At 44.0% G+C, this 27,510-nt stretch overlaps 1 protein-coding gene across 20 annotated transcripts in view; it reads right to left on the bottom strand.

Moving 5' to 3' along the window:
* Positions 1–27,510, bottom strand: part of Rg (A kinase anchor protein rugose) — a 341,646-nt gene that overhangs the window by 173,137 nt on the left and 140,999 nt on the right. For 9 of the 20 annotated variants that reach the window (XM_076772508.1, XM_076772481.1, XM_076772463.1 and 6 more), the window contains exon 1: positions 23,729–25,439. The exons of 6 other annotated variants lie outside the window; for them this stretch is intronic. In XM_076772508.1, the coding sequence (XP_076628623.1) occupies positions 23,729–23,932 (204 nt within the window). In that variant the 5' untranslated portion in view covers positions 23,933–25,439. Of the gene's footprint in view, positions 1–4,360; positions 4,400–23,728; positions 25,440–27,510 lie in introns of those variants that run through there. 5 more of the 20 variants (XM_076772489.1, XM_076772550.1, XM_076772542.1 and 2 more) reach the window with 2 other exon arrangements.

The raw sequence follows: 27,510 nt of genomic DNA on the forward strand, positions 1-27,510 counted from the left end.
CATCCAGACAGAGGAAGTCGTTTGCGGCAACATTAATTGTAACGAAGAGAGGTCGGGAAAAAGATATACGGAAGCGGATTTCATTTCGAGGCAACAGAATCGTCGGTCGAGCTTCAGAATTATCACTCAAGCCGCCATAAAGCGGCCGAAAGCATCGTTTCACTTCCATCTTTACGAGCGAATTATGCAGTGCAGTGGATCCGAGTTTTACTTCCCGGAAGAATGGCCAAGAACAACGTTCCTTGATGCATAAGTTCGAAGAATGAGTCGTATAAATTCCTTGCCGCGGGATTTTCGTAACTGTTCCGCAAGCACGTGCTTAGAAGTTTTTACAGGCTCCGGAGGCCAATCCTTTTGTGGCCACGAGGCGCTCCACGACCTGCCCTGCTTCTGCATGAATGAAATCGAGCTATACAGTCGCTGGCCCGAAGTTAAACCAGCAAATGGAATGGCGCTACGATTCTGAAATTCAATTCCTCGATTTTCCTACGAAAATTACGTTGCCCGTGAACGAGCTGCTGTTAGTTTTTGCAAAAATTAACTTATAATGCAAGACTCGTCTATTCTTCCTCGAGAATCGTAATCGAAAAGAGTGATCCCTTGGAGTAACCTTTTATAGATAAAATACATCTAGACAGGAACAGGAAATTACCATAAAACGGCAATAACCGAATCCCATTTTCGTAGCAGTTAGTTTGAAATATCGATTCGGAAGAACACATCCGACGATAGAATTATAAACGCCCACGTGCAAAGCGATCGTCGTTTCATTCGATAAAGCAATAATGTCGTCCAAACAGTGGGCGGGAATCAATTATTGAAAAATTATCGATTCGCGGAACGAACATGTTCCACGCATGTACATGATGATCTGAATCCTGTTGTACCAATTACAACCATAGAATTCTTTATAGAACGAAACTAAGAGAATCGATACTGTCGTTTTAACTATCCGAGAAAAGTTATGGACTGTCTATTTCGAGGAGTTTGTCTAGCTTTTGGAATTGCCAGGGCGCAACAGCTCGTCCTTAACGATAATAGCCTAATTACGACAGCGGAGTCGCGGTCGCCGGTCGATGTTGGTATCATAATTTCTGAACGGTGGCGGGTCTTTCCCCGCGACGAGCATCGGGCCAATCTGGCTGCCGCGAAAACGATCTTGAACGAACAACCCCGCCAGACGTCGACTTTTTTCGTCCCAGCCACCTTTCATCCCCGTGAACGACAATCTGTCACCGAGGACAGGACTCGAGAGCCAGCGACAAACCTTCGAAGAGGGAGTGTCTGAGGAGTCTTCGTGATCCAACGCGAACGACGTCTGCAATAATCCTTGCGTGATGAATCCTCTTGTCCTTTAATCCGTTCCTGTCAATCACGCGGGATTAAACTTCATTACCGGATAATAATAGAGAAATAGATGGATCTTCTCCGTCATCCATAACGCGCTCGTCCCCGGCCGAAGCAGTATAAATATCGCCGATGGCTCTTGAAAACAGTCCGGTGAATTTACGAGCACGGGATTGTTGATCCTTGGTAATTTTTTCCCCCCTCTCCAAACGAGAAAGATAAATCTGCAATAATGTTGACCGGGGAGATAAAAGGCTGGCGGAAATTAAAATTGGAAATACCGTGAGAGAGGTCTTTCTTGGTCGTCGAGGATGGATGATTTATGCGAGCAGTTATGCAATAGTATACAGGAGTTTCACACGCTCGATAGCCACCGTTTTCTACTCAAACTCTTGTAAAATTGTCTATTTGACTCACCAATCATTTACCTTACTACTTGCTAGCCGAGTCACCTGTCTATACTACTTGTCGGTCCAATTTTCGATTTACTCCCCTTGCTAGACTTACGCGCACCTGTACTACTTGTCGGGCCAATTTTCGATTTACTCTACTTGCCCGACACATCGCGTACCTGTACTACTTGTCGAGCCAATTTTCGATTTACTCCACTTGCCCGACTCATCGCGTACCTGTACTACTTGTCGGCCCAATTTTCGATTTACTCCACTTGCCCGACCCACGCGTACCTGTACTACTTGTCGGCTCAATTTTCGATTTACTCCACTTGCCCGACCATTTCTGACTTGTTCTACTTGCAAAACGTTTTAACTCCATCCATGCTACTTTTTGAAGGTGATTCTATTCCTAGTCATCTTTACCTTATGCATACACGTAAGAAATATGAAATGAAAGATAAATTAGAAACAAAATCGAATCTATCTCGTCTTACTATTTATGTAGCTAAGTTCGACGTTGAATATTCATTCTCTGGTGCATCTCACAGAGAGCAATCCGTAGGAAACTCGAACCTGTCGTGTCCCTCGTTACAAATCAAACGACCAGCGTTCGCCGGGGTACTCAAATCAGGCCCCATTAGAGCAACGTGAACACGCAACGTCGAAACACCAAACGATACCCTTAATGCATGTTATCCTCAGGTTTCCCCTCGTTCAAACCAATTTGCAGGCATTTGCAGTTCGCGCAATGAAAGCTGCGCAACGTCCGCGAGGGATTACTGCAATCCACGCCCGTTTCCACTCAACCATCAGATATTACGCGACACGATTCTCCCGATGGAAACTAGACGCGTATCGTCTGGATCTCGCTATCCGTTGAAAGGATCATAGAATGTCATCGATCTCTGTGCATCTGCCACGAAGTCTGACGAATGAAAGGGATCGGTAACGCGACACCTACACCGAAAGGTGACTTAAAGGAGCTTGAACAGCGGAGAATAAGGAGCTGCGACGACGATTTATGGACCCGTGGGATCCTAACTTTCGATAAAGGGGAGAAAAATTGCAGTCAACGATACTAATGGATCCCAATAGGTAGAAACGTACTGCACGAGGCAAGAAAGATCGTCACTGTACGACGCACGCGATACGAGCGAAATTTGTCTCCCCGTCCATAAAATGCATTTTCACGATCGTGATTCTGTCAGCCATTAAAATATCGATAAAAGTTCTCATCGGTGGATCCGAGTTTCATCCAGGGTGCTATCTTCCCGGCTCTCAGGTATAGCGTTCGCCAGGCAGAAGGGCAGTTTGCCAGGCGGAAGGCAGGATCGAACGTTTTATCGTTTACGAGCGCGTCGCGCAGTAAAGTTCGGCTCCAATCGCACGGAAGGGCACCGACGGGCAATTAAGCAGCCCTTACAGGCGATCGAAGGGACACGATGTAACGTCGATGTTCTCTGAATCGTGCCTCCCCAGGAGTTAATCGTTTAACGGAGTCGCTAGCAGGAAATTGCGGCTGACAATTGATTTCGTGGCCTCGGTGCCTGTTCAATTTGTCCTCGAGCGACAGCGGATTGGCAGAAGTATCGCATGCTGGAACGAGGGGAAGTCGTCGGACGTGGGGTCCACGAAAATCGTGCAGTTGTAACTGTTTCTCGTTTCGATTCCCCTCGGGAGAAAAATAAAGGCAGACTCGTTTACCCTGGTCGTGACGATTAGACGATTTGGATGACTCGGTTGGGGAAACGAAGCAAATGAGTTTCCTATTCGGAAGGAATACGTTTCTGCGAAAGTGTTTTAAGAAGATAATGTCATACAACGCGAAACGAACGAATCAAAGGTAAAACGATTACGCGATCCGCGATTCTGATTCGATTGCAAAACATTTTCCGGGTTTGGTTCGTAATTGCGGCTGCAAGTCGATTTCCGGGGTCCATAGGCCGTGAAAATTTGTAGCCGGTGTCGCGCGTAGGCTAAAATGCTGCCGGCCAATGATGCGTGGCGGACTGCATGACGTATGTGTACGAATATAACGAGATCCGAGCGGGGCGGAATTCTCCACGTGCTTCGAAACTCGAGCAAAGGGCTCGACGCGCGATATCGATGATGCCCCGGGAATCCGATTTCCCGCCAGCGGGCAATTCACGGAACAATCTGCCTTCTCTTTGCTTCCCGATCAAAGAAATTTTACAGCGAACTATACGCGTGGGAAGACGGCCGTATTGGACGATGATTCTGCGTAAAAATAATATTCATTTACACCGCGGGGCTCCCACGGAGTTCGTAGAGTCGATTATCTATCGATCGATCTAAACACGCGGTATGTGGAGGATGTTTAAATCAAAACGTGAACAAATAAGTAATTACGATACAAAATCCAAGGCAGGCTGAAGCAAATACACTTATTGTGGCAAGCGTGAAATATCATAAATGAAGCCGCTGAATTAGTGCAGAGTAGACGAATACAAGAACAGATGGTACAAACACAGTGAAATGGATTTTATTCTGTCCTATCGTCTCTAATTGCTCGTCCGTGTAATGATTAAATAAAAAGCAACGTTGAAAAAATTGGTTGTAGCGAGTGAACAGTGATGAAGATAAAAGATATAATCTACCTCAACGTTTCGGCCTTGGGTTATGGGTCTCCTCAGAATCTTAAAAGAATACAAAAAACTTTTTCATATAAACTGTGAAAGAACATAAGGGTTATAGATATAGTAATTAGGGTGAAATAATATTGAAACAAAATGTAGAAAAGAATCATGTACCGAATTCCCAGGGAACTTTAATCAGTTATTCTCTACATCAAACTGGGATCTCCCCACTCTTTCAGGGGTATAGACTACCTGCGATTAACAGAATACAACAGTCTTCGGTTGAACGTTTAAGCGATCGAGTCTCGCGAATTCGGGGGCTTAGCTCTGGCTAATAGTGAACCGTGCTGGCTACTGGTGCCCACTGTTGACCATACTGACCACCGCTGACCACTGCTGACCACTACTGACCAGAGGTAATAAATATTTGAAAATCTTCTCCCATCTTTTATTTTCTTGTCTCGCTCCAATTTAACTTTATTTAACTGTGTGATTCGTGTGCCATTTCTGTCTCTATGATATTTCGTGAATTTTGATGACACTGATTAGAATAGAGAGTCAGGGACGCGGACATCGTCGGATAGATCGAACTTTTTAGTTATTTCATCGAATTGGCAATGGTTCGTTCGGCAAGAAATCGCCAGTGATTCCTCGTGCGCCTTCGTGCGTTCTACTCCAATTACGATGGATAGCATGAGGAGCAATTAAGCAACCTGCACGATGGGCCGAAGGGATTCGACTCTATGGCCAGCGAGTGCCAGAATTGCACGGTTTCAGTCATTACATCTAACGGAGACAACGGCAGCTTGGCTACTGGGAATTGCGGCCAACAATTGATTCTACGGTCCAAGCACGCTTCTAATTTGTACTAATGCCAACGAGAACGAACCGAATTTCGGGCTCGGTAATAGTCTTTCGCGCTACGACCGATAATCGATCGATCGACGCTCGTGGTTGAGAACAAATTTATTCGCGGCCCGTATCTCCGCCGAGGAACACTACTAGATCAGCTATTTTTCTCACAGTAAAAATAGTTATTTCGAAATATTTAGTCTCGGATGCAAGCATATATTTTTTGTTGGACGTTGTTTCTTTCTAGAAGGGCTTGGATCGAGTCTAAATACTTTCAGTGAAATTTTCACGATATCGACACACACTCTCTTTCGTTTCTCGCCAGTTTCTTGTCATCGAAGCGTTCCCATCAATAAATCAAACCGACGCAAGGCTTTCGTACGCATAGAAATAAAAGAAATCGCGCCCGTCGCTTCCGGATGTTCGGTGGCTGATCACTCTTAGAATTTTTCCCCTCCCTCCCATCTTCGGGCTTCAGAACGCTCGACAGCTCGACTTTGATGCTCTTTCGAGCGACGACGCGTGGAAATGCGATTTATTCTGTCAAAGCGTGAAACGAATAACATTCGACTTCGCGAGCTGGATAAACGGGGACAGCCTCAGCGATATCCGGTTCGTTGAAAAGGCGAGTTTTTTCTCCGTCGAAGGAAAAAATATTCAAAGGACGAGATGCACAATGCAGAAAGAAATTCAAAGGGAATTCAGAGCTATCGGATGACAGTCATTTTTTAGACACTTTTCGATCGATATTTTAAACCAGCGTTCTCCAAACTAGAGAACCCAAATGTGGATAATTCGACATCCACTTTTTATTAACCCTTTCACTGCTGACAGCAACCGTAATTCCTAATTTTGAGCGAATAAACTAAACACGAAGAAATCACGTATAAATCACGTAGACAGAAACTCTCTTTTCTTACGAGTCTTTGAGAAAAGTTTGGATTTTCTGTTGTTGGAATACGACAGGGAACGTCTGTTAAACCGTTTTACAATGTTTTAAGAAATACGTGCACTCTGACTGTGATTTAACTTTCTTGTTGCGAGTCTTCGTGTTTTCCTTCGAGTTTCCAAGGTACTCTCGTTAAAACTTTGAAAACAGCTGGGTTTATGATACGACCGTGACTTCCATGCTATTTTTGCGAGTGAAGAATTTCTGTCAACGGTTATTGCGAGATTCGGGAACACCAAGCAGTCAAACAACTGACAATACTGCACCGTTGTACAACGAAAGAAAGTAAGTACCTTCGCGCGCCAATTTGTTATAATGCGACTGTCTGAACGGTGCAAGTCAAACAAGTGCATTCAAACTTTGTTATTCGCAAGAACTACGTTGCTCGTCACGTTCCAACACACCGTGAGTGGTATTCCAGTTAAATTCAATAAAAATAATCCCCACGAAGTTAGAAAAATTTACTTCTCTTCCAAATAAATTCAAACTCTGTCGAAATATTAATAAGCAATGGGTCAAAAATATTTTTAAATCCATTTTTACGTTCAATCGCTGATCAACGGTCTTTTGAAATGCTATTGAAATGATTTCCCAATAAAATCCGATTTTGTCAATTCACGGAGAAATTGAACAAATATTGGCAGCGCCATACTGTTTTGTTCATTCCTTTTTTTCGTAAAATAACGCATTCGGAAGCGCTCCCATTGTTGATACAACGGATATTATTTGTCATGCAATCATGGCCAACGGGAGCGTCACGAATAATCTCGGTGAAAGGTTGATCCGTCGGTTTTTCTTGATTCGTTACTAAAAATATTCGAAAGCTCGTGTGATCGCGCAAAGCCATTGTATTCGACCGAAATGTCTGACGCGAAATTGATTCAGACTGTAACGAATCCCGTGTTAACGGGCAACGGTGAATCAATTAAAATCTCTATTTAAATGGGGGAGAAAAAAGACGAGCCAAATGACTTTCGGATTTGCTATTCGTTGTGTTGCGTAAAAAAAAAAAAAAAGAAGAAAACTCGTGACAATTGGAAAAGGGGAATTAGATCCGTTGCTACGAATTGATAGGGAAACATGACTGTTCGGATTGTGGAGGATTTTCGGACGACAGTGGACTGGATTTTAACGCAGTTAGATTCGTGACGCGTTTATAGAATTTATCCATCCGACTAATATGCACGTTTGAAGCAAAATAGCTAGAAATTTTCCACGAAAGAAATTGTCGAATAAACGTCTTTGTATCGCCAATATTTGTCAAGACGGTATTATTCAACAAAAACGTGGAAAATTCTACGCGAATGTTCATTCTATGGCCTGCGACGTGTTTTAAAAAATCCTACTTCTACCGCGACAACTGGGTTATTTTGGACCCGGTCTTATAATGTCAGACTTTATTATTCGAACGAAACTTTTCAGACAGCGAAGAAGATATTATAAAGCCTGCGTTTAATAAAAAAGCTACGTAATACTATGTACGTGCTCGGTGTCACGGATATTACTGTGCAGGCTCGTTTCTATATAGAATGGTAAACAATATGCAGGGTAAACAATGACTTTGTTCGTAAAAAATATAGCTTGGATACTGAATGGTAACGCGACTATACATGTCGGTGGCAACTTGGAAATCGATACCTAGCTGACATTTTTCCATTATGTTTTTGCTTTTCACCCTTTAACCTGAATATCTTCGTGGGGTTCTTATAAAAATGTAAACATCCACTCGGGGCTTGAGGAAGAGAGATCGCAGATGCTTTTTAATTAAGCGAATCTTTTAAATTACTACGCTCGTACGCTGTCGATAATTTATTTCGATCTAAACCATTGGAAACATATAGTAACATATTTCTACGAACGATTCTAGGAGCATATTTCGAGCAAACTGCAGAAAATATTGACTTTCTCGAGGCAATAACGAAAGTGGTACCTTAAGGAAAATTACGGCGAGTCAAGTGGCGCGGTTTTGTAGATTTCATGGTAATGTAATCACCTCGTAACGACGTCGGTTGAACGTCTGTCATTAAAGTTGCGGGCTCATTGCCAAGAAGAACTATGTTTCACTCGATTTGGATCCTGGCGCATTCGTAGACAGGCATATTGAAACGTTTCCATGAATATTGGCCAACGCGCGAAAGGAAATTTCATCCAGAAACGGAACGACTACTATAATTTACATTCATCGACGTTTTATTGGGTACATATGGCTTCGTTTACGTTTAATTATATGTCCGTACTCAATTATAGAGTAATTTAAATTTGAATATTTCGTACTGAAATTGTACACGAGGTACTGTACAATTGAAATTGTGGAACACGAAACCGTTTGATTCTGATTAATGTACGAACGAACTGTATTTCAATGCACAAAGTACAAAAATGATTTGTAAAATGGAGAAACCCCCACGGCTTCTGCGAGTAACTTTTCGATTCTCGTATTTTGGCTCGTAGGCGTAAACCGATTAGGGAATCGTAGTCCATAAGTTCGTCGAACGGCCGCATTCCTCACGCAATTTCAGGCGACGTGCGCCGCTGAAGCTTTATCAATGCAATTTAGCTAGGATTCCCGGAGCATCTTCATCAGTACAGCCGTCTACATCGCGTGTTCATTGTTCCAGTTTCGCGAGGTGTACAAGGGATAATTGTTGGAACGAGTTCGAGCATCAGTAGCGTCGAACACGGCACGGCCATCAGGTCAGGAGACGAGGAACGAACAAAACGGAGCAGCTGTTTTCATTAACAAATGGCCAACGAAACGGGTGAGTAGGGTGATTCAAGGCGACTCGCTTTCATTTACCAACGCGTACGCGCAACGATGTCGGGAAACCGGTTTTCTATGCATTTGTTTCTCCTCTGTTTATTCTTTTTCAGACACGACGTTCCTTTACCACGCGTCGTACGATTTTTGTACCTTCGAATAAATTCAGTAAATCTTTTGTGCGATCGGCCGATGTCATAATTCTCACTCTGGTCATCTGTATTTATCTTCGTTTAGGCGAGGCTAACGAGCTGCGGCATAGAGAGACGTTCTCTGGTCCCGTTGTTCCCTTTGGCCGTCGAAATCGTGCGTTTTGTACTCAAAATCAGATTACGCGCGACAGAAGGTTGGCCCTGTCCGTCGAAATAAACAATTATTAGCGGACGGAAGCTGCTTCCGGTTACGCGTGTGCTCGCTGTTCGCGCAGAGCCCCGTGTATATGTATTCCATGCATAACAAACAGCTGCGATTACGCGCTTATCAACTAGCCGCACGCCGGTTAATGCGCGCTGTTATAATATGCGCTAGCATAAACGCAATTACCCCAACGGGTATCTGTAATAATAGTAGAATTTTTAAGTCTTCGACGGGGTTGAAAGTGTCCCCTGTATGGTGGTCGAACGCACTCGCTAGGGAATTTAACCTCTGATCGTTTTAAAAAATTCCTATTAACCCGGGCGGGTTTTTTGTCTCCCGCCTAGCACGTGTTTCAGAACGTCCTGTATAATTAAATAAAGGCGACGTTCTTACGTCGACGCACACGGCTCGTAAAGCCACTCAGCCTCGAATAATTCGACCGTTTAGAAGTCCAATATCGCGTATAAGAGCCCTCTAAGTATAAAGGAAACGGCCGTCTACGCGTCGAGGCTGTGTCGCTGAAAGGTTAAGAAGAACTTGGAACGCGATTACGTTGATCCCAAGGCGAGACCGTGATTTCGAGATTTTACATTTACGCGTGCGGAGTTGCTTTTTCGAATTATTTTACGGTTCGAGTTCAGCGACGACGATTCACACTCGTTAAGTGTCAAACGAATTTGGAAAATTGCAGAAACGTCGAAAGCGTTTTCGACGTCTCGTGTAACGCCCACTTACGGATCGAGAGCGGCGAAAATTACACTTTCAGTTTTAATTGCGACAGCCGGGTTTGCTCGTCGTTTCGCGACGTACCTTTTTTTTTTATCTGACACTTATCCTTCAACGATGCTCGTCAACATGCAATCGCATCTGAAACCCTTCGACGAAACAGAGATTCCGTGGCACGATCAAAGCGTTGACATTAGAGAACGTTCTCGCTCGTATCAGTTTTCCTTGTTGGTAGAACAATCTTTTCAAGGTGTCTAATATCTTCAGTGTGACGCTTACTATACGGCACGGTATGCATAATACAGTAGATTATGCTAAATTGTTCATATTCGTGTTCGTAAAAATTAACGCGAATAGTCTCCATGAAACTTTGCATAATCTAATGTATTCCGCAAACTTCAATGTACTTTGCATATTTTGTACGCTCTATAAACTCTAAAATACGTGTCGTCTAACTAAAATGCGTGAAATATAAGTCATTTCATTATTGGATATTGCGTATTGGAATTTGTTTTTCACGAAAATGTCACTTGGACTGTATTCTGCGACGAATGGATAATATAAATAAATTATAGGCTGAGCCAATCATGGCTGGAAGGGGCCCGAAAAAATTGGGCTGCGAAGCGTCGGCTAATGAACACGTATTTCGCCATGCATCGATAATAAGCGCACGCTCGCGATATTTACGATCTCTGGGCTCGCGCCGCGGATAATCTGTGCCCAGTTTCCCGTAATTAAGTTTAGTTATGCGGGAAAATCTCCGCAGGTCGGATACGCGTTATCCGATGTAGCGGGAGCGCGTTGACAATGCACGACGTTATCGATGACGCAAGACTTTCCGTTCGCCCTCGTTTCCCGTCGATCGAACGACGTTTACGATAATCACAGTCGCGATGCTGCGGCTGGGAAACAGCTAGACTTAACAAGACAGTTCCCCGCCTCGACGAAGGCAAGAAACAGTAAAATAGCCGTCGCGAGAACAATGGGATCGAGAGCTTTGAAACTCGTGGACATCGAAATCGGGGTCGTGGAAATAGTCGAGAGATCGTTTAACCGGCTGCAATTTAAAATACGAGGACGCGATTATTGTTCTCGATCGAAAGATTTCGAAACGACTTATTATTTAACGATCTATAAAATGGTCCACTTCCACTAAATTGTTCTTCTTCTATACAAAGGATTTCATCCATTTCCGTCGCACGATGGAGGATAGATTTTTAGAGAGAACGAATAAATTCTGAATGACGCTACAAAAACGATACGACGCGAACGTTTTCCGGAGGCACAATGAACGTAAAATTCTGGGAATATCATACATGTTCGAAATAGAGGAATTAATTTCGAATAAACGCGCTATTAACCGAATTCAAAACCTTCCATGGATTCGTGCGAAAATCCTTTGTTTCGTCCTCCGGTTTCCAACGAATACTCGAGACTATATCAAACCGGAGGAAACTCTGGTATCAAAATCATCATGGAATTACCGTGCTTCGGAGAAACGTGTTTTTGATTATATCTAGAGTTTCCATCCCACAGAAATTAATAGCGTAGAAGGGATTCGTATTCGATTATGATTTTACTAACTTGGTTTCTTAGGGCACCTAAAATAGATAAACGAAGGAAGATTATTTCGTCCACGTATGGTCAATTAGCTCTGCCGAGCTCTGCAAGCTCGAGAACAAAGCGTCAATTAGAGACTAATTTTGTTCATCGAGTGTTACGAACAAATTCCCATGCTTCGATTATTTATCGCGAATAGTACGATCGTTTTAATTAGAAGTATACTGCAAACGGACATGCGACCGCGTCTTAATTTTAGCGCAAGTGCGAATCGAGGGCTCATCGCTTTTAATGAATTCGCGTCCGATCGCGGGAAACGCGTACAGCCCCGAGAGATCCGAATCTAGGTCCCCCGGCTTTTGACGCTCGTCGAGCTGTATCGAGTTCAGATACGAACGCGTTTCACGCTTTTTTTCGCGACGCCCGTTTAAGGCTGGCGTCGTAAAGCACCGCGCGAAAGTGCGGGGGACCGTGCTCGCTGGAGGATCAACGAGTTCGGAATTTACATCCGCGAGATTAATTTTTAACGCGGGAAAACGTACAGGCTTTGAATTCGTGGCCTGGAAGAGCTTGTACCGTGGTTATTAAATTTGTATTCGACGGTGAAAATGGGATTGCGAGGGTACAGTAGTGCCCGGATGTACGGAACAATTTCTGCTCGAATGTAGGAAATTGTTTCTGAATCTCTAACACGATCTCTCGGATGTACGTTATCATTTCTGTCTTAAACTATTTTTCTTCGAACGTGCAGGCTGTCAGAGTTTCTGTAATAGTCTCTGAGAAAATGATTTTCACAGGGATCATTCTGTATCAACTTTTATACGTATGCATCGAAATCAAGCTGGCTTCTATTTTTATTTATTCGTATGGAGTCTGTGGCCGCTGGCCAGAGCCACCCTTATCGCACGCAGGATTGAATTTCATCGAGTAATGAATATTCAAATTTGTGTATTTTTCATTATATCTAGAAGACAAAATTTATATTCCGATAAAAAGTTTCCATTACATTCGCGTATCGAATATATTTTATTTTAATTAGTTTATAGTTAAGAGAGTCGTGAAGTTTTGAATTTTAAAAACTAAATTGTAGTAGGTCAATTTACTATGTACCGATTGTCTCTGTTGAGAGTTACCCGAGGATTCTTGAAAGCCAACACAGAATTACTAGATATATATGCAGAAGATACACCGGAGATTAAAGGACCTTTGTGTTTGTCAAATGGGGTCTAAGCCACTAAGGGAACCCAATTCATTACATTATCGTGTAACAAAGCAATTGTATGCAGTTGCGTTAAATTTCACAGTTTCGTGCGACGATTTAACGCAACAGATATCACTGATCATTTACAGGACGACCATACGTCCTGATTTATTCGAGAGATATCGATAAGCGACCTATTCGATTCAGCTTTCATTTCGTTCTAGTATTAAATAATTTTAGTTAGTGCTTGGAGCCTCTATTATGGTCCACAAAGGTTGCAAACAGGTAGACATTAATATGTATTTCCAGCAAGCTGAAGGATGAACCGAGTAAATTAAATGACGTAGAACTTGCACGATATACAAGATTTAATTCTAAAATTCAATAATTTCTCTGTGGAATATTTCGTGGCAACAATAATAGTTGCGTTAAAACGAGCCGAGGTGATTATGGTAAACCTCCACTTTGTATTTCAAACTTTGACCGCAGACCACAAAGGTTGCAAACAGGAAGACATTAACATATATTTCTATAAAAGCAAAGGAACCGAGTACATTTAGCAACGGAAAACTTAAACGATACACGAGATTAAATTTTAACGAAACGTTGCGTACTAGGATTAACAATTGCGTTTAAATAATCCGAGATAATTTTCCTAAATTTCGCTTTGTGCATCCGTGCATTTACCATGGCCTATACAGGGGTTGCAAACGAGTAAATTAATTTGAATTATTTCTAGCCAACAATTCCGTTAATGTCGTGCGCTGGAACTATACCTTCCCATATACATATACTTAAAGTTCATCGTTTCTCTTTCAAATCCCGCCTTTCACAGACCTCCGGACTAACCGAGTAATCGATATATTAATGCAAAAGCTATCGGTGAACGATGAACAAAATGGGAGCACCGAGGCATCGAAAGCAAAAAGAAAAACGCGCACGGTGAAAAAAAGCAAGCATCTGGCTGCGCCGCGGAATCAAAGATTTCAATTTTCGAATGGCGGAGGCTTTAAAACCGACAATTTCTTAACGGAACGCGGCCAGAGGGCGGCACGGATTCAAACGTCGCGGAAATCAAGCGGGCTTTGAATACTTAAGTGGGCCGGCCACCAAGAGCCAGGAATGTTTATTGGCAGCGGATCGGTGTTTGCGCATCCGCCAAATGAAACCGTCGATGTCGTCCTACGTTTGCTCAGCAAAAACAACACCGCCGCGCTTCCTGAACCGCATTCACGATGCTTCAAATTTCGGCATGCAATTTCTGTTTACAGTGCTGGCGACGCCATTGACGCGCTGCGATCGATCGATTTTTAAACGTTCCCGCGCGACTCTGGGATCGAGGAAAGCCCCGCGTTCGAAAAGAAGCTTTACAGCGAAACGATTGAGAAAATTTATTGACTTTCGGCGACGACTTTCAGAGACATCCATCCCCCATTTTGCCTTTTGTTTTTTTAAATCAATTTCGAATCTAAAAATTCGTTTGACACTCAACGTGTTAATAAAATCGTTGGAAGATGGATTCCAGAAGCTGGAACGATACCGAGGCCTTACAAGTAATAAAACATTGGAAAAAATTAGGCCACGAGCCAAACGAACGCAACTTCTCGTCGATTTTCCGCTGCAATCGGGTATTACGTTCGCGATAACAATCTGGAAGTCTCCCATTTTTCGCAAAATCCGCGTGTGCACTCTAAAAAGAGATAGCGAGGAAGAGAGAGAGAGAGCGTTCGAACACAACGCACACGAGCTTTTGTCTCGCGGAAAAAGGTTTTCCATACTTTTGTCTGTACCCTGCAAGAAAATATCTCGCGATATAATACCGTGCAAAATAGTCACCGGGAATTCCATCTCAAATTTCAGCACGATACGCGTGGTAAAACTCTTTTCCGCACGCAGGAAGTCCCGGAAATAGGAGACCAGATTTTAACTAAATGCGCATTGAAACAGTAAAACTTTACACACGCGCATTTTCGAAACTACTAGTGCTTTATCTATAATTGAGCCACTGTTAGAAGCGACAAACCTTCCTCTTTAAAATGGCGTTTGGTTTTTGGCGATCCGACTTTCCGTTTTCGAGATATCACAATTTATGTAAAGGAGTAATTTTTAAGATTCCACTCTCCGTCTTACTAAAGCCTATTAATGCGTATTAAAAATGCATAAACTTTAAACGCTTGCAGTTCCGAAGCCTCTCATGTTTTTTGGATAACTAAGGCATCGTTGGAAGCGGCAAACCTTCCCCTTTAAAGTGGTTTTTGGTTTTTGACGATCCGACTTCCCGTTTTCGAGATATCGCAATTTATGTAAATGGTAATTTTTCTTAATTCGACTATCGCTGTCTCCGTCTGACGCGTCGCGCCGGACCTCTCTTTCTCGCACGTGACTCGTGACCGTCTGGCCGACTGACCTACTTTCTCAATGTGCGCGCGCGGTCAACGGCCTTGACAAGGCCGTAGCGAAAAAGTAAACAAAGTTCGGACCCTTATATTTCCGGAACTAGCCACCGCATCGACGCGAAACTAAAATCGCTATATCTCCGGAACTAATTAAGCTATCGACTCGTACAAACGCTCATTTTAAAGGGCATTTCATCCCCTATCATATGAGCCTAACAACTATTATAATTTATGCTGTCTTCTATGTTTATTTTCACATTTACTTTGACGCTATATACCCAAAGGAGTTTCAGCAATTCCTATTGATCATACTATCGATGAAAGAATTTTTGCAAGCATAGTTGCACGAACATTACGCTTCCAAGTAACAGTACGAGCAATTTAAAAATGATTTAGTAAGTGATTTATGGGAGACAGTGTTCGTATCAGATTTTACGAGTAACATTAAAAAGGTGGTAGACGATTTTCAATGCACATAAAACTCCACGGTGCACTGCCGCGTTATTAAATTATACGTCTAGCGTCGAACGGGCCATCGTACCAGGGCGTAGTTCTTTACGAACCGGGGCTTTTATCGACGCTGGAAAGACACGTGATCGCGTATCGGCACGCTTGACACGTACACGTAAAAGACTCCGCGAGAAGTCTCGAGGAATTACGAACGGGGCACGTAGAATGACCCCGAAAACTCGTAAAAATGCTACGGTCGAGACAAAGGAAAGAATTTACTCGACTGATGGAGACAGAGGTGGTCAACATTTAGAATCTATTATCTTAAATTCGATCTTTCGATATTTGTCCGTGTCAATGTTAGTATATAAAGGGTTCGAAATATCTTTTATTTTAAAGATACGTGTTTACAACTGGCGCGACAATTAGAACCCCTTAAATGGCAAACCGACGGTGCAAGAAACCCGCGAACGCTTGGTTTAATTCCGTTGCAGTAGGGGGGTGGTGCGTCAGCGGTCGTCGTTTAAAATACAATTATTACGCTCGTATATTACGGAGTCGCAAAGCGGTTTGTACGCGCGTCGGAGTTACGGAACCACCTGTACCGCTCGCGAGATGCTATGCATATAAATCTATTATTACGAGAACACCCACCCCGAGAAGAGAGACTGATGGAACACACCTGGAACGAGGTCAAGCCTCGGAGATTGGAACGTGTGCTGCCCACGCAGGCAAGGAACGGGTGTCGCAGATGCGCGCACCCGACCAGAATCGAGAAATAACGTCTCTCGAGCGCGAAAGTGAATGCACCGCGTTTGAAATATCGTCTAAGTTTCGTCTCGTAGGCGGTGTTCCGCGAAAAGGAAAGAGCAAAGTAGAAGTACGAGCTACAAAGAGCGGCTCCTTTAATTATTTTGGAACAACGACGGAGACACCAGCCACCGAGTAATTAACGTCGTGGTATCATACAGCTGGGGTCACGGAATTCTGCATCATGCGCGTTGCATGTGGTTCGCTTCTTGTTAATTTTCTATTAATAGAAATAATTTTACACGACGAATTCGAGGAACATAGCGGTGCTTTTAATTAATTTACATCTTCAGCGGTCGCCTTTATCGTTACATATTTTTTAACTATGTTAACTGTAATGATTCGTTTAGAATTAGCCCAATAAATAATACTGTCTGGTTCCCTATTAAATCCGCCCTTGGATGCTGGTGGATTAAATCGGTACGGTTACATCAGTAAGGCTGATCCAGCAAAACGTGACTCGATGCAGCGTATCTCGCAGTTCTGATAAGCTAGCATTCCTTTACATAGGAATCAATCGCTACGGAGTCGCATCGAAAATTTGCTGGATCAGCCACATTCGCGAAGTCACCGACACCCCCAAACGAGACGTAAAACTTTTGATACAGCGTCCCTTAAATTAAAGGCTATGAAACACGGAGTAACAAAAAGTAATATCTTACTTATGTCAATTAAAATCACCCATTAATATCTAAGATAACCTACAAGATTGAGATTACAGAAGCCGATTGCTACCGACAGATTTCTGTCGTGAGTGTCCTTTTGAAAAATGATTCCAACACCTCGCTAGAATAATATAATACTTGCCCTTTCCAGGTGTCCGAAGATAAACCGACGCAATGTCAGCTGCAATGCCCGTGAAACGTTGGCATCATTTATCAAAAAGACACAAGTTACGACCGAGAGCCTGACAGTCTGACTGCCAGGGTTCTCAAAGTTTCAACCATTTCAGTCTTGTTCATTACTCTAGCTAAACCAGTTTCTACGTAGTTAAATTTAGAATCGAAACAATGGACTACGGAGGACCTCGATCTTAATTATGTATAAACTCTGATTGTTTTACCTGCTAGATTCGAGGTCTGCAATTCCAGTGATTTCAAACTCGAGTTTCGTTTATTATTGACCATTTACTTGGCCCATTCGGAAGTCTCATATACACTCTCTATAGACTCTCAAATATTAGAAATCAGTATTTAAAAATATGGTATGAATTCAGTATTCAGTATCAACGACTGTCAATATTTAATCCTTTTACTGTCTGTCAAGTCAGCGATTTCGTTTCCTGTAACTGTCGGGCCATCAGGACAGAACTTTATTAAATCTGCAGGCTTCACATTGACGTCTGCCAATCTTATTTTATCTAAGAGTCTGTATAACGATTTTTATATATAAAATTATATACAGTGACTCGAGTCTTGCTCGAGCCTTGCATCTAGGAGGATTTTTCTCCCAGCCTCCGAGAGTATCTAATTCAAAGCATCGCGCGATGCAATTCGCGAATTTGTTTTTCGGTATGTAAATAGGAAGTGTACGGTATATTTTCGAGTCTCTCGAAATTTAAAATACACAACGAACAAGCGTCGGAACGCAGACGGGACGCGACGACTTTCCCAGACGTAATTCGATTTCCTGGTTAAAAGCGGGATACCGTGTCGACGCGACGGTTCGATAATAGTCGTGTGAATTATTTCTTGATATTCGTATGGAGAAACCGCACGTTATGGCCAGCACTTTTCGCGAAAGCTGCTCGATTATTTAACCTGATTTAATTCATTGTACTCGAGCCTGCGAGTTGAAGTCCATTGTCGCGCGTTGGCGACGAAACCTTTTGTGAGCGTCGAAGTTGGGTGTCGGATGAATTTATATTTAGTTCGTTATTTCAATTTACATTTATTCGACGCTCAAAGGAAGCGGGAACGGCACTCGTTATGTTCGTCGAAACTTGCGTTGGGCATAATTGATAGAAGAATGGACGAAGGCAAACTTGAGTGTCTTAATCGAAATTCGTACGAACTCGTTAGAAACGCAACTCGCGGGAGAATTTTATTACGAATCGTGCGTTTGGTACGCGCATGTATCGAACGCTTGGTGCAAACTAAATCACCACGGGCCGTCGTATTAACTTTATTAATACGAAGTTTCGCGTCGACAGGAAGAGCGGGGCAATATTCGGAGAATTCCCAGAAAAATTTACTTTACGATATTAGAAGTTCCAGCGTCAATTTCATGGAAAGTTCATAACTCGGTATTGCGGCTGATCGCGCGCTATCCGTGCTAGGGACCACTTCGAAAGAAGGATCAGTCAGAGGGATGATTCCGGGGAAACGTGATTCATTGTTAATCGAGACGGGAAATCCAATCTCGGTTTAACCCTTCGACTTCGAACGCAAGTTATACGCGAAAGATTTTTTTCACGCGTCATCGAATCGAAGACAATTGGAGGAGCCGACTTTCGATCATGAAACGAGGGACTACTGTATAACTCAGCCGTCGTTACGTCATCGCGGCGCCAATCACTTTTATCGTTCAAACGAGCTCACCGGGGTAAGTGGTCTTTTCTTCCAGGGGGCCATCGCGATCCGTTCGTTACCCGTAGGTCCGTAGCCCGCGGCCAGAACGGATAAAAATTCATAGCCAGTCTCATAGAGATGTTATCGTCACCTGCCTCGCACCCTTCGTCTCGGACGCGCGAAGGAAAACGAAGAATGCCATCCACTCCGACGCCGAGGAACGACAAGCCGACGTCAACGCCGTCGTCGACGATAACCGTCATCAGCCAGAGTACACCACGGGTATTTTAAGGGCCCTACCTCGATGAAAACACCAGAGGCTTCCGGGGTAGGGAGGGCCACCCTTGGCTAGGCTACCACCCTTGCCTCTGTTCCGGTAAATAGAGCATCGGTTGGTTGGCTCGCCAAAAGGCGCAGGCACGAACGATCCGCTCTTCTTAATTCGTCTCGATCGCGTCTCAACGTCGTTAGGAAATAATTATTTTAGTGGAAAATCAGTAGAAAATCGCCCCCTTAATTGTTTTGAAATTATTCTATTTTAAATATTGTTTACGCTGCGTGTAAAAGTGTGCCATTTAATTTCCTCTGTACCATTTTCTTGTTCGCCCTCGTAAGTCCTCGTAAACATTTATTCCGACCAGCTACAAAAATGTAGCACGTATTTTACATCTGGCTCGCAAGAAATTACGCTACTAAATCCGTTTCAGACATTCTCTGTAAAATACTCTGCGTTATTAATGCGCGTGCTCATAACGCACGACTGTTTAAAGTATTTGATCCTACATACGCTGTCCCTGCATTATTCGAATAAGAATCGGATTTCTCGAAGATTCACAAATGGTCGGTTTCTCACGAACCTGAATCCTCTCAAATCTTCTCCGTTCCTCACCTGTGTTCTACACTTTTACGATCTATCGCTTTCCCTCTTGTTAAAATAAACCACACCCTCGTTCCACGCAACTATGAAACTTTTAGTAGTCTGTATATATTCAAAACACTCGCGTTATCCAAGGAACGTCGTTTTATTTCGTCAGAAATTACGTTTCCCCAATTACTCGTGCTCTCTATTCTCGATTACCCGACTAGCGTCAACCTGACCAAAATTTTCACGTATCGCGTGAAATATGTATAGAATTCCTGTCTTCGTCTACCTTTTTCCGCATATAAGTATTCACCTGGCTGAACATCATGCAAAGGTGGCTCTTATACCTTCGTTGTCTCGAGCATAAAATCCTTCTCTCTGGTAGACCTTTCTATCCGCGCAATATAATACACTTCAACTCCGTTAAAGCAGCGAGAGGAAGGTAGAAAGTGGGCGCCAATCCGAGTTGAGTCTTTTTTCTGATTAAATGTACTTTGTACTGCTCGTTGCATATGTAGAAACGTACCTTCGCGTAGATGAAAGCTCCAACAGTGATTGAATTTGCATACGGGAACATTACGAAAGAACACTCTGCCTCTTAACATTTTTCATTACCATATAAACAGTTCGTGCCAAACGAGACTCGCGATGGTCCTCAAAATACATCTAAATTAGAGAGGTCACTCCAGGTTGGTTCACCCCTTCGTAGACACATTTATTTTCATATGGAATGAAAATGTTATTGTTCGTTCGAATCGACTTCGTCCAGCAATTAAATTACCGAGCGGAGTCGCGTGTCGGGATTACAACGCGGAAACAGCGCGACACGCGAAAGTAACAATTCCCAGAAGGAACCGATTCAATCCTCTATCTCTCGAAATTAGTTGGACGAGCTCTCGGTCGGGAATTATTCCGTGCAAAAGACCCGCGAGTAATTTGCATCGAGGCGATGCGATTAAAATTCTTTGACCCAGTTGGCCCTCGGGGATTGGGCGACGGGGACGCGGGCAAATAGAAAATTTCTTTCGAACCGCGGGGGAGGAGTTTCTTGCGACTCGAATCCACACAGATTGTCTCCTTATCCGACCGTTGAAAGCTGTTCGCGCGACTCGCAGGGACGACGTAGCTCTTGGATAATTCTGCTCGGCACCGAATTCTCATTATCGACGATTTAACATCGGGTTTACGGCCCTCTCGCTCCTTCATTTGCCTATCCCCTCGCGAGAAAATGCCGCGCCATATGCTCAAAGGGGGCACAAAATTCGAAGGGACTTTCTAAATCGCGTCGTTCTCGATAGTAAAATATTTATCATCGATAGTCTCTGCCAAATTTTAAATTAGAAACGTGTATCTTAGGGGATGGACGTGAGTCAAACCGAGCAATTCATTTCTCAAAATCCGTGCACGTTTCTATAGACTTTCCAAACAAGCATTGCATTCAGAAGTTTCAAGACTATTGGAGAAACTCTGATTTCGAACAATATTCGCGAGCGATTCGGATCGCGGGATTGTTAAGTCGTTGAAAACTTTTCAACCCAGAGATTCGAACGCACATCGCTAGTCACGTCGTTCCGCTGTTGTCCCGTGATACCGTTTCCCTCGATCAAAGGGGGAATTCAAAGGGCAGGAGATTGAAGTGTCCTACAAACGAAACGTCGGGACTACCTTCCGCGCATACAGCCGCGAAGATGGCTTTGTTGTCAAACGTCTATGTAGTTTCGGAGCACCGGTGTGCCTTTCGAGAGTGTTTCAGGTTTCGTACGGGTGTGCAAGTTTTCGATTTACACGGAGGAATTTGTAGACCGGTTCTAGTAAATTGTGGTCAAAGGTGCAGCGCGCGTTAACGTTCCCCTGACAGATTTAGCAAGACAGGTGTCGAGGACAGGGCCAACTCGAATTCGATCGTCCGTTATCGAAATTGCAATTCGAATTATTTTCTAGTTAGAACATACGGTAACAAAATAAAGAATTTACTTTGATTATCTCCGAACTTCCGAATAGAGGTTGGAAAAGTCAGGAGTGATTGCAGAATTTCTGTATCGCGAGCAGCTTTGAAATTCTAAGCTACGCGCAGTCCAACCCTCGAATTATTTCGAGCAGAATAGAGTATTTTAAACGCGATTAACCTGCTCGGAATACAGTACGATAACTTGTTTCGGGCATTACACAGCGTAGAGTTGTTAGCAACCCATCGAGAGCTTCTCCAAATACATTCGAGGTGTAGATGGATGCTGTTCGAGACTCGAATGAATATTGATTTTGAACCGGGTTTTCCGCCCACGCAGAAACTGATTGATACCAGCGGAAAAATTTCATTGGAGGACAGGAATGTATCTATTGTCCGAGGGTTGAGATTTCATTGGATGGAAATTTTGTGGGTGGTCTGGCGCCGTAGGGACGGAGGTGGGCACAGATTTATGTGTTGGAAACGCCTGAAGGGATGGTTAGATTTCGTTTCGAGCCGGATGTATTGTTCCGAGACTTCTAATAGACGAAAATATGAAAACCGTGACTCGCGTTTTGCTTGTTCGCGTTTCGATGGCACGGGATAAATAAAAAAAAACTTCGTTAACCGTCGATAAAAACTATAACGGAAACAAATTGTAACTCCTACACACGCAATTTCGATCTGCAAACAATCGAGCACAGAAACTACGGAAATTCTTCTGACGTATTTGTGTTAATCAAATAATAAAATCGGAAGCGAGATAATCGTCGAGTACTTTGTAAAGAAGAAAATAGTTGCTATAATTTATAGGTTACAATTTTATTTCATTACTTTCCGCTTTCTACGAATTGTTCTTGCGTTCCAATTACGGGAAGTTGAGAAGTTCTAATCTCTAATTCTACTTGAAACTTCCAGGACGAATTAATTACACGACTAGTTGCTCCCTACGCAACGATCTTCAAGAGTTAGAGTCTTTGTTGTGTTTCCATTTTAAATATTCCGTCTATCCATGTTTAAATTAAAATTGAAATGAATTATAAACGAATCTAGAACGTATAAAATGAGTATACCTCAAAAAGAGAATCAAATATTTCTCTATGAACTTTTATGTATTATTTTCACGCATCGAATACAGCATAAAAGTTATCTTTCCACTGTATAGAATATTCTGCTAAAAAGAGAATTTGAAAGGCAAACGAGAAATGTTAAAACAAGAGAATATCTCGAGGATGGAATATTTTTTATTCAAACCGGGACGAATTTTTGCAGAATTGAAAAATATTACAGAATTCTTTTGTTTTTTATAACAATGGGTTCAAAGGGATGAAATATCCCTTTAATGTCCGCCGAGCGAAATAGCCCTCCAACGATTAATCCCAAAACTATCCGTCGAACCAAAAAATATTGCGACGAAAATTCAGTTTTTAAACGTGTAATTATGTTGGAAACACGGAATTTCATTTTAAAATATTTTCCAAAAATTCTTTCATCCTCTTTCTGTTTTACCAAAATAAACAAATTCTTTTGAAGCCTTCCATTAATTTTCATTTTCAAAAAATGGGGCCAATTTTTTAAAACAAATACGAATAAAAAATTTACCTACGTAAAATAGAAAGAAACCAATCAAGGTTTTAATATCACGAGACTTTGAAGACCGTCGGTATTCGAATCCTCGCAGTTTTGAAAGTTTCGAACCTCTTTCAAGACCCAGATTCGAAGGTCCATCGATGCTTACGACTGGATCTAGACAACCCTGACACAAAGATCCAATCTTAATCTCATTCTCTAACCACTAAATGCATCCTGCATCTTTCAATTCTAAACATACCCCCGTTTTATTTAACGCGTTCCACGAATATCTGGCAAACAATTTCAACATTGTTTCCCATCTGCTCGCGTGTCCGTTAAATGGAGCAGGTTTCCGTTGTATTATCACGTCCGATCGAATGTACTTAAACGCGTACCCTATTGCGGATGATACGATCGCGTCAAAAGGAGTATCTTTCTTACCGAAAACGCTTTCAGGAAGACGAGGCACTGTATAATGCCTTCCATCGTGTCCCCCGTCAGGCAGAACGTGCCGGTCAGGTGACGACCCTTCCGGCCGATCACGGAGCAAAGGTTGGCCTGAACGAACGCGTTCTGGGATCGCGTGGCGGCCGTCAAGGCTGGCTGGTGCGATCCTGCGCTCATCAAACGCTCCAAAGATTCCATTTCTCTTGAATCCAAGTGGTCTCCGATGTCCTCTCTGACGAGAAAGAAGTTCCAAAGACTCGACTGACCGTGTCGAGCGTAGAAATCTAGCAACGACTGATCGAAACACTCGCAGGGGTACGTGAAATTACGCGCGAGCAGTTTCTGCGCATTTCAATGTTCACTCGATGGACAAGTATCACCGCGCGACACACGCCACGTGCGGGTTAGGCTCGCGACCCGGAAGTTTTCTTCGCCTCGCGCTCTCGGAGCTCGGACGCTACATTTTTTCTTTGGATAACAGTTCGGTGAAAACTTGACTCGCGCGTGTTGGTCGACACGCGGAGGACTTCTTGGAGGACTCTGACCAACTCCGCTTCAACGGCACTCGCGACAGCGACGCTTGAACGTTTCCAGCGTGCAGGTATGACCAGGTTCGCCCGATGTTCCGCCCGACTTGGCTCGAGCGTGCATCTTAACGGCGAACAGAGCCTGACGTCCCGGTCTGCGGAGGATTCGGGTGGCCGGAAAGTTCCGTACGCGGTCCGTTGGTCGATCGGAATCGCATCGATCGCGATAAGGTCAGCGTGGGTGATCCTATCGGCGCGTTCGCGTCGACTGTCTATCGATCCGGCGCTCCATCATGTCCGGTACATTTGTCAGGCCAGGGCGAATCTCGCCCGGTGCTTCGTCTCCGGAGATCCCCCGATCGGATCGGCGTTATCCAAGATCACCAGCGTCGACGTGACGGATACCCGGCGCTCTGTCGAGATCAGTTCTCGTTCGAAGATCGTGTACGACGATTTTACTGGGGGCAACAGGCTGGACGGGTCTGCATCTTGTGGGAGATCGAGAATACGCGCTGCGAGGTCGGCGCTGCGGCGGTTTCCAGAGACCGACGGGGCTCCGTGGTTGTTTGCGGCGCGGCGTAACGCCTGATCAAGTCGCACATCTCGTAGCAGAGGAAGCAGATGCCTATTATCAGGAACGTATCCATCGTATCGATTATCGTTTCCTCGTAGACGCGGGGTATGGCGAACCTTCCTCCTCGCAGGCACGTTTCGGAGCCTCGAGATATATCAACGGCCGTCGACGTGGCACCCCGGTGGTCTAGGAGCACCGGCGGCGCGCGTCCCCTCGTAGGCAGCGTCGCGCGGTCATTGCACGTACGTTCAGGTTGTACGACGACGGACACTCGCGCGTTCAAAGGGTACTCGTTCGCGTGAACGGCCGAGAGGGAGCCACGCAAGGGCGGCGGGGCAAAACACCGACCATGTGCCCTCCAGAAGGCTCCTTCGAGACGCTGATCGCCGCGACACCCGCGATTCTCGCGCGTTACTCCCCGGGTTTCCGGCGGCGCTCGATCCCCGCGCTGCCGACTTCCGGCCGAATCTGGGTCAGCGCAGCCACGCAGTTGCTCCACGAGATGCGACGCGACGCGAGAAGCGTGTGCAGAGTGCCGAGAGCGAAGCGAGCGAGAGAGGCGCGGTATATCGGCGGGCTCGCAACGGGCCAGCGTATGACTACCAGATACTCTCGGCGTGAGGGTGCGCCTTTACTAGGGTGGGCGGGTGGAAACGAGGGATGCTGGGCGACGGCGCGGCCCGCGGCGCCACCCCCGACCCCTCCGTGCTCGCTAAATCCACCGACACCCCTCCTTCCTCCCTTCTCTACCAGCACTCTATCCCGTTCTACTTTCCGCCCGCCGACCCTCTGGTCCCCCACGTCCTCGTTCACGCCGCTCTTCACCCTCTTTCTCGTTTACACCGCACACCTAACCGGCCTTATTCTTCCTACGACTCGCGGATAGATGCTCCTCGATCTTTCCTCCCAAGATAACCTGTTGGGATTTTTTATTTCAAATCGTTCGATGGACGCAGGCAGCTCCGATATGATCTATCCTCCGATCTTACCTTGCACCTTTCATGCTGCAAAAATTCTTCGATGCCTTTTCTTCTCCCAATCACTCGTAGAGTAACAGTAATCTGTTTACTGTTTTTTTAAACACTTTGCATGCAGGAGTTTCCACTGTGAAACTAGAAAAATTAATTCTCAAGTTGAGACGTCGAGGAAAATAAATTTCGATAGGATTTTTGTGAATTTTAGTTTCCCAGTAAATTGCACGGTTTTCGTCTGACAGTGAATGTGTTGAAAAAATAATCTCATCGATAAATAAACCCTAGCAGGCTCTGTCTTAGTCACACAATAAATTCAGAAGTTTAAACAAAAGTTCCTGTCTGGATGGAACTTCCCGTTCAGCTTTGAAAAAGTAAAAGTTGCATTGGTTTGACCAAGCAAATTCCCCATTGAACGGGGTCGGGAGATCAACTCGGTATTGTAAGTAGTACAAGTACCAGTAATAGGTTTGCCGACAGTCAACCACGCAAGACATTATTGTAAGTTTGCCCGCTGGAAGTAATCAGAGGGTTCGTGTGCAAATTTTAGCGTCCCAATGAATATTAAGAGCGGAATATGTCACGGTAGAATAAAGTTTTTTTTACTCCCGCGTACCTTCGGAGATCTCATATACGTAATCCAGTGCTATCAAAACGTCTTGTTTATTCTAGCGTCCCTCGTCCCCCGTTTCGCGTTTCCGTGGTTAAATTTTGCCTCGTCGCGTTTGAATCGTCGGGGATGATTCTGGGTAGCTTGTTTTTGTTGCACCCCTCTTTCGCTTCCTCCCATTCTCCCTTGCGTGGCTTTTATTCTTCGCGATCGAACTCGTCGCGTGCATTCCATTTGTCTATTGTGCGCCTTGCGTTTCGGTAATTATCTGGACTGTTTGCGAACTGTTTTCGAAGCAGAGAGGACGACGTGCCTTTTATTGTTCTCGATAAATCGCACGAGAAAGGAAAGTGCTTCCAAAGGTCGTAGTTTCAAAGAATTCCGTATCAGAAATTTGTCAAAAAATAATTACAGTATTTAAAGATCTCTTGTAAAAAAGAACAGTAAATATTCCATTATTCATCCTGACGGTGTAATTGTTTTTTTCTTCCATTTATTGCTGTAGAATATTTACACCATTTTACGTTATATCCGATTTCCACGGTATTTCTGAATTACCCGGAGCCCCGGATCGGATATCGACGACTATAAGTCAGCAATAGTGTATTATTGACACGCACAACGAGCACAGAAGAGCTTTCGAAAGAATGGATCGTTGAAGATAAAATCGAAATAGATAATGACGCATGAACTGAAGTGGATCGCATCGAGTGGGAGCAGTTCGCGAAGCAATTCAGGAAAAATCATTTTCGTTCATGAAAATAAGTAGATTATTCGGAACACGATTCAACGTCCTTCTGGCGGTATAACTTTGTCTCTTGACACGATTCTTGGACATTTCCATACACGCTGCATCTCGTGTTTTGGAAAATAAAATAAAGTTGTTACAACGGGGAGTTAAGCGGTGGTCCTTGTGTACGGGAAAAGACATTTTCCAGTCAACGATCGGAGACCGTGAACCAACACGTCGTCCGTGTAACCCTCTTTCGCTCTTTGCAGCTAACTGTTCGACATATCAATTTCAGCGAGTGCCACGCGATATTACATTACCACCGACGCCATTACGAAATAGAAAGTCTCGAGTATCTTGCCGC

Source organism: Colletes latitarsis, chromosome 1 (genome assembly GCF_051014445.1).
Source record: "Colletes latitarsis isolate SP2378_abdomen chromosome 1, iyColLati1, whole genome shotgun sequence".
Classification (NCBI taxonomy): Eukaryota; Metazoa; Arthropoda; class Insecta; order Hymenoptera; family Colletidae; genus Colletes; species Colletes latitarsis.